Below are 7,789 nucleotides of genomic sequence, written 5' to 3'. Positions count from 1 at the left end.
GATAAAACCTTTTTAAGTGAAAATAATAGTAATAATAAAAGAAAGAACGCGCAAATAATCTTTAAGCTCCGAGGATTCAGAAGGAAAAAAAAGTGTGGCAACATAGTAATTTCTATAAAGAAGAGGGTGCGAATTAAACAATTGCAGTCGCCATGTACGACTTCCACCGTCACTGTAACTTCAACAGGGTAGACCACGACAGTCTAACGAAATTAAGGAAACTGCACGCTTATTGGGACAGGCTGCCCCCTCTCTGTCCGATTGACGCCGTAAATTATCGCCAATTGATCTTAATTCTCTCTCTCTACGCCTTATTTTTTTTAGGAAAAGGAGTCTCTGGTGAGGATCTTAGCTGTACAGACCAATATCAATCCCTTGAGAGATCTGTACATCTCTCTCAACCACCATCTCTGTTTGTTCCCAGAGAGAGATAGGCGAGTGGTTTTTCGATCTGGTAATCGTAACCGGTTCAAAGTCTGCTGCTAGAAACAGTAGAAAAGCTGTCGTGTTTTATCTTCTGCTGATTCAGGTCAGTTTCTTAAAATTTTATTTTCCTTTTCTAGGGTTCCATTGTTGCAATTAGTGTTTATCAGGTTTTACTAGTTTCGATTTCTCAGATCCGTCGATTTAGAATTGTCTAATTGTGGTTTCCTTATTCACTGTTTGCTTCTTCACAAAAGATGTAGGCATGCAAATAGTTTGGTTTGGATTTATTCTACTTACCAAGACTTTTGCCTTAAGCGTGTAGTTGGCTTTCTAGAGGTGATTGGATTACTGTGATTTTCTTGTGCTGAAAACAATATCATATTGAATTCGAAAGTTGGCTTCATTAGGCTTTTGATAAATCAAGATGGGAAAATCTGATATCTCTCTGAGTTGGATGGCTACGTGTCACTTTTGAATAATTCAATTACTATCTTCAGTATTATTTTGTTGTAGATTATCTGATTTTGGTTTTTTTTATTGAGGCAGCTTTAAAAATGGCATATCGAGCTAAGGAGGATGAGAAAAATGAACGGGTAATCCGCGGCCTGCTCAAACTTCCTGAGAATCGCAGATGTATTAACTGTAACAGCCTGGTATGCCTTAACTGCTGTTGAATGTATGAATTATATTCATCCAGCCCAGGTCGTTGAAGTTTGCATGTATGTGTCTGTGCTGATTGATGGAACTAAGAACGTGCTTAAATATAGTCATTTAGGATAACTAGTACTCAGCGGAATTGGGTTTCATTCAACTTTTGCACAATGCCAATTGTATTACTTGAGAGCAATCCATTGTACCATATCCACTTTGGACATTGTCAGAGGCATTTTTTACTTACCATTATATCATGCACAATGTCATAGATTTTGTGGTTTGTAGGCTACCATTTATAATTGAGATTCTAACATGCATGTTATAATAAAACTTTTTTTGTTTGTGGAACAGGGACCACAATATGTATGTACAAATTTTTGGACTTTTGTCTGCACCAACTGTAGTGGAATACAGTAAGTTGAATATGTTTCCCTGTAAACGCTACTAATATTTTTCGGGTTGTGGCTGCCATTTCTTTGCTCACTTCCCAAGTCTAATTATCCTTATCTGTCAGTTTCATCACTTAAAAATACATATGTATTATTTATGTGGATAGTTTTTTCAAATAAATTAGTTGGACTGACTCAATAAAGTGAATTTTATTCCAGTCGCGAGTTCACACACAGAGTAAAATCAGTATCGATGGCTAAATTCACTTCACAGGAAGTTGCTGCTCTTCAAGAAGGGGGAAATCAGGTGTTTTTGCATTTTTTGGCTGTGTTTGCTTGTTTGGTCAGACATCATTTTGTTTCTGTCTTTACTCATTGTTTTCTCAATTTTGCAGCGCGCAAAGGAAATATTATTTAAAGAATGGGATCCACAACGTCAGTCATTTCCCGATAGCAGGTGCATTAACGTTAATATTATGTAGTATTATGTAGCTTAATAATGGTTGCAGCACTGATTCAAATTTTGGTGCCAGTAATGTTGAGAGACTACGGGACTTCATTAAGCATGTTTATGTGGATAGAAGGTTCACTGGTGAGAAGAACTTTGACAAACCTCCGAGGGGAAAGATGGTGAGAGACCTTTAGCTCTTGTTACTTTGTTTCTCTAGAGATATACGATGATAGTTGATGATAATCACTACAAACAAATGTTACATGTTTCTCCAATGCTGTTATAGTGATTATTTTCTTTAGTGCATATTTGATTTTAAATATACTTATCATGCAGGGTGAAAGGGAGGATGTTTACGAGAACAGGAGGATTGGCGCATATCAAGGAGAGTCTCGAAGTCCCCCATATGAGGATACATACGAACGCCGTTACAGTGATAGATCTAGTCCTGGTGGAAGAAGTGATGACAAGAATTCAAGATATGGCTATGATGAAAGAAGGAGTCCTGGATATGAGGAAAGTCGGCAGTATAATGATTATAGGAGAAGTCCCGCTCGCCCTGAGGTTGTCAATGATTGGCGTCGAGAGGATAGATTTGGAAATGGAAGGAAACTTGAAGACTATAGAACTTCTGATGGAGATCCAAAGCTGGGAGGACGGTCACCTGAGCGACCGAGAGATTTTGAGACTTCTAGTCCCCCTGTGGTACGACCGGTCAGAGAAATTTTAGGGGAGAATGTAGTACCCCTTCGAATAAGTGAACCACCAAAACCAAACTTGGGCAAGGCCGCTGACCGTTCTGAACCAACACAGGTGTGTTTTCTGCTGAGTTTAGCTACATAGATGATTAATTGAATTGAATTTTAGTTTTCTTTTATTGATGACTTATGATATCCAATTGCTCTGAACTTTTTATACGAGCCACTAGTTATTGTTCGTTTTGATAGACCATCTAGCTCACATCACTTGGAGAGGTTTTGTGTTTCAGGAAAAAAGGGTTGGTGCAGCATTTCAAAGCCTGTACCTTTTATGTGTTGATTTTGTCTTTCCACAATGCTATGTTTAGATTCTGTGGCTGTGTAAACTAGTATGCTGACAAAATTTTGGTCTAGATGGTCAAAATGCTCGATTCATTTGGTTTGGCAAACTTATTAGTTATTAGTGAGTTGGAACTTGGAAGTGTCGCGACTCAATTTCTCTTGATTATGATTGGTTTAGACAAAAGCTATGGAAGACTGGAATATGATTTGGTTAGCCATGGAACATGCTTTGTGTAATATGCATCAATAATGATATGATACCTTTTCTTGATGGAGGAATGAGAGAAATGCATTGTCATAAAATTGAACGCTTAGATTGAGGTCGTTCAAAAGTTGAATGAAAGCAATGGCTTCCAAATGTAGATAATTGTCAAGCAGAGATTTCCAAGGAAGAGAAAAGCCATCGATTGCAGTTAACTCGGAGACAGGATTGTTTTTCCTTTCAGGATTTCCTTTGCCTTCTCCTTTTCTTCATAAATATATTTAACTTCTTTTGTCAAACCTTTCAATTTTCAATTCAGCTTTAGGGAAATAGTTGCAGATAATTCTGTAAAGATTACATCCATGTTCTTTAAATCTTCATAACATTGCAACCTTTGTTGGAGAAAACTGTGAAGAGAACATATCGCGAGCATAGTGATGCATAGCCTAGATCATATGAAAATTAATTTTGTGCATACTGTGGCAATGCAAATTCTGGACATTAGTGGTAGATGATTTATTTTTTCAAGTACATTAATTTGAGTCGAGCAATATTATCTGATGCTATTTGTTTGTTGCATTGATGTATTCTCGTAGCTATGGTAATTAATGATTAGCATTTGCTCCCTTACAATGTTTGTCTGTCTAGCCAGTTGCTTAGTTTTGCTCATGCAAATAAAGGTGTATAAATTTGTCTTCATTACAATTTGCTTGAAACAGTTTCTCCACATATTGTGTGGGGATAAGGTCTGCGTATATTCTGCCTATCCCCGACCCCGTCCACTACGGGAGCCTTGTGCACGAGTGGTGTTTATCTTATCTTCTTTTTCTTTAATTTGCTGTCTTTGGTGATCCGCCCCTCTTAATTTTTGTTTGTCTCTTGATAGTTGGACATTCCTTTATTTTTTTAATGATGGTAATTTTATATGCTTATGCAGGCTAGGGTAATCAATTATCTTTGTATTTGCATCATTCAACAATTCATACTTTTCTTTGAAAGCATTGTCTTTATATTTTTTAAGCTCAAATCTCCTTTTGCTATAAGTGTGCATAGTTATCGATTGGAAACCCAATGGAATTAAATTGGAGAGTACTTTTTCTTTGTTTAGTTGCAGAAAACTGCATCTTCCAGTAGCTTGGGTCCTGCAAATGGCAAACCAGCAGAAGTTAAATTGGAGACTACTGGCAGCTTAATTGATTTTGATCCGGATCCTGAACCTCCTCTTACTGCACCTCCTCCACAGGCACAATCTGTTGCACAACCGTCAAGTTCTAACAATGAAAACAATTGGGCTTCTTTTGATTTTGCCCCCAAGGTGAAATCATCTCAAGCTGCGTCGAACATGAACCCACTTGAATCTGTTCTCTCAGAATTGTCAGGCCCCGCATCTGTGCCTGGCCATATATCGGCAACGGCAATACCGAGTGTTGCTGGTGTTTCTGTAGCTGCATCTACGGGAAATTTGACAGCATTACCAATTACTGGTGCCTCTCCTGTCTTACCTGCAGGGCACATGCCAGTGTTACCCTTTAATGGTGGTGCTTCAGCTGCAGGCCAATGGACTAGCATACAGCATCAGCAACCTTTATTTACTGCTGCTGGTAGTCAGTCTGCCACTCAACAAATTAACCCATTGGCTAATGGAGCCCCAGCGATACAGGTGGGCCTTATAAGTTACTTTCTTGAATTTTCATATATTTATGTCATTATAAATTTATAATCTTACTTATATTTTTGCTTCCTGGGTTTTCTTGGCAGTCATGGAATCCTTTGCTCACCCAGGCTGCACAAGGCCCTCTGAATACACCAGCTACTGCAGCCCCTCAACCTGTCTCAAAAGCTCTGCCTGAGGTAATTGATTTGCATACTTGTTCTTTTCCTCTCTTTACCCTCTCTCTCCCATGGTTTCATCAGACATTTGTATTAGCGTTATGTGCATACTATATCCTAACTGTAAATCTCAACTTTCCTGCAGGATCTTTTTACTCCAACCTATCCATATTTTCCAACAAGGGTTCCTGGGTGGCAAACTGGTCCTCCACCTCCTAGTCTAGTTTATAGTATGCAATACAATACCGCTGCGGTATCTTTACAACTCATCATACCGAGTCATTGAATTTCTTCTTTTGCTGCTCCAGCTATATCTTTGATAATAACAATGTATATCTGATGTCACAGCCTATGCCAACGTTCTATCAGACATCAAAGTCGACAAATCCCTTTGATCTTAACAATGAACCATCCTCAGTGCATGTGCAAACAGTATGTAATTTTGCTCACTTGAATTGATCTCACGTACCACATGTGATTTAGTTGGTCTTTTACTCCAAAAGAATTGTGCTTCCGAGAGTTCAAAATTTTCATATACTTATTGTGCATTTTTGCAGAGCCACAAATTCTCAACAACTGTTCTCTTAACTTTTGTTGGGCTATGTTCTCTACTTTTAGTGACTTGTGGAAAGGTCCATGTGGATGAGTTGTTTAACTTATTAACATGATGCTTGTATGTTTTGGACGGTTGTTTTGAGTAGCTGCTGTGATTTTAACTTCATTTATGATGTTCACATACGCCAATAAAGTGAGGATGCAATTTGTCCTTGGATTTACTACATACATAATTAGTGCATCACATAGTTTCATTTAAAGGTTTCACATCTTGTTTTTGCCTCAATGCAGTTTCCTTCAATGGCATCCTTGCAAGGCTCTCTTCCAAGTTTGCCACCCTCTTCAGGCTTAATGCATACATCCAACCTTGGTACTCCCTCACCGTCATGGCCGCCATCCCAACATTCACCTTATCCATTGGCAATACCTACCCAGGGACCAACTTTTGCAAACGCAATGCCTCCACGTAAAACAACTTTTGCCCCACATTTTTGTGTCTCTTGATGTATTTATACTTAATTTTTCTTTTACATGTTTTCATTTTTGCTTTAAATTTCTCAGGGCCATACATGGTGCAACCAACAACGCAAGTTCCCAATAATATGCCACTTTCTGGGTACCTATATTATCATGAAACTTAGTATTTTTTGTGATGATTTGTCTCATTAGAAAGTTAAAAATCAGTTGTCTTGTTGTCCAAAGGCTGTATTGTAGTATGTTGAGTTCTTTGGCTTTAAATGTTAAGTTTCTTTCTTGGTTTGAGTTATTCCAGATAACACTGGAAATTTGTGTAAAAAATAGGCATTGCACTCGCTTTAGGGTTTGACGGTTTGACCTATCTAGTCTAGTATGCTATATTTTTGTGTTATGGAATTGGCTATATCACTTGTGTCTTGTAGATTATATAAAAGTTAAAACTACCAAGGAATTTTTCATTTCTTTGTTAACCATTCTGTTGAATGACAAATACCTTCATCCATACAAAGGTTTCTTAGATGACATTTGCAACTTTCACGATCTATATTCTTCGTGTTGACGATTTTGACATTCCTTTGCAGGCATCAAGGCATTGGTGGCTTCGGCAGTGAAGGAGGTGGTTTTGGCTCTGTAAATATGGATCAACAGCTGGCTGGTAGATTCTCAGCCCCTTCTACCCCTCAACCTTTCTCTTCTGTCGGAGGGAACCCATTTGGATAAATATGAGAGAAACGCTTGAATCCTATTTAATTTAAGAATCAACTTGCTGCTACCCTAGTTACTGTTTGGTGTAAAGTTTTGGTTGCTTAGATGTAGTTAAATATGGTCCAGCCGAGGAAAGATTTCTCATGTCCATATTGGTCAAATGTCCAAATTAGCCGTGGGGGGATTGGTTTTGAAGTTCGGAGAGAGACTGTGACTGGCGCAGCAGTAAATGATTTAAGTATAGTGCTTCCTCCATGAGGATTTAGGTGATTTTTTTATGGAGTTTGTGGTATCTGGTGCTAATTGTAATATTTCAGTGTGATCATAAGAAGTTGCTGTTGCACTCTATTTGTATTATATATTTTCCTCCTTGATTGTGTTGTAAAATATTTTGCAATCTCATTATTATGATGAGCAATTTTAGTCTGAAAAGTTGTGGAAGAATTATGAAGGTTGAGAACAGTTTGTTTGATACAGGTATTCAATATTGAAATATTTTTTTCCAGATGCTGTGTGGTTGCTTTCATCTGTTGTCTCAAGGTGTTTGATCATCATATGTTACCGAGGTTGGAGCATTTATTTGAAACTAATAATTTTTGGTCCAGCAGCTCCTTCATCCTAGATGATTTATTCTTCATGCTCTGAATTCTGGTAGAGGTGTTCGAATGACTCTCGTCTTTATTTTCACAATCGCGAGGAGAATCGAACAAAACCTGAACAAATTAAACCCCGAAACCCTAACATGATATCCTAATAGAAATCCAAACCCTGAGTTTAAAACCCAACAAAATTGAAACCACAAACCGAAACATGAACAAAACCCCAAACCGAAACCTCAATATAAGCGAAACCCTAATTCGAGACTTGAACCAAATCCAAAATTATATCAAAACACCCTAAAACAAATACCAAATCGAAATCCTTAACTGAAACCCCAAATCAAAATCCAGAAAGGAAAACCAAAAAACTAAACCCAAAACAGAAACCAAAATTGATCCGAGATAGCTAGTTAAGTTTGTAATGTTGGACTACACAAATGAAAATCAAAAATCATACCTTC

General features: G+C 37.8%; 1 protein-coding gene across 3 annotated transcripts; it reads left to right on the top strand.

The window, feature by feature from the left end:
* Positions 1-256: 256 nt before the first annotated feature.
* Positions 257-7,234, top strand: LOC119996105 (probable ADP-ribosylation factor GTPase-activating protein AGD14). Of its 3 annotated transcripts, none has more exons than XM_038842624.1 (14): positions 257-529; positions 973-1,079; positions 1,432-1,493; positions 1,689-1,776; positions 1,865-1,926; positions 2,003-2,099; positions 2,257-2,733; positions 4,277-4,822; positions 4,921-5,013; positions 5,138-5,245; positions 5,341-5,424; positions 5,839-6,013; positions 6,109-6,163; positions 6,606-7,234. In XM_038842624.1, exons 2-14 carry the CDS (start codon positions 981-983, stop codon positions 6,742-6,744), a joined length of 2,085 nt encoding a protein of 694 aa, XP_038698552.1. In that variant the 5' UTR covers positions 257-529; positions 973-980; the 3' UTR covers positions 6,745-7,234. The 3 variants fall into 3 exon arrangements, with proteins under 3 accessions (XP_038698552.1, XP_038698553.1, XP_038698551.1); XM_038842623.1 differs by having other exon boundaries at positions 259-529; positions 4,271-4,822; XM_038842625.1 differs by lacking the exons at positions 5,839-6,013; positions 6,109-6,163 and having other exon boundaries at positions 258-529; positions 4,271-4,822.
* The last annotated feature ends 555 nt before the right edge of the window (positions 7,235-7,789 follow it).

Source organism: Tripterygium wilfordii, chromosome 4 (assembly GCF_013401445.1).
Source record: "Tripterygium wilfordii isolate XIE 37 chromosome 4, ASM1340144v1, whole genome shotgun sequence".
In the NCBI taxonomy this organism is placed as follows: domain Eukaryota; kingdom Viridiplantae; phylum Streptophyta; class Magnoliopsida; order Celastrales; family Celastraceae; genus Tripterygium; species Tripterygium wilfordii.
Note: the sequence above shows the minus strand (reverse complement) of the source record. Positions and strands in the feature narration are given on the sequence as shown.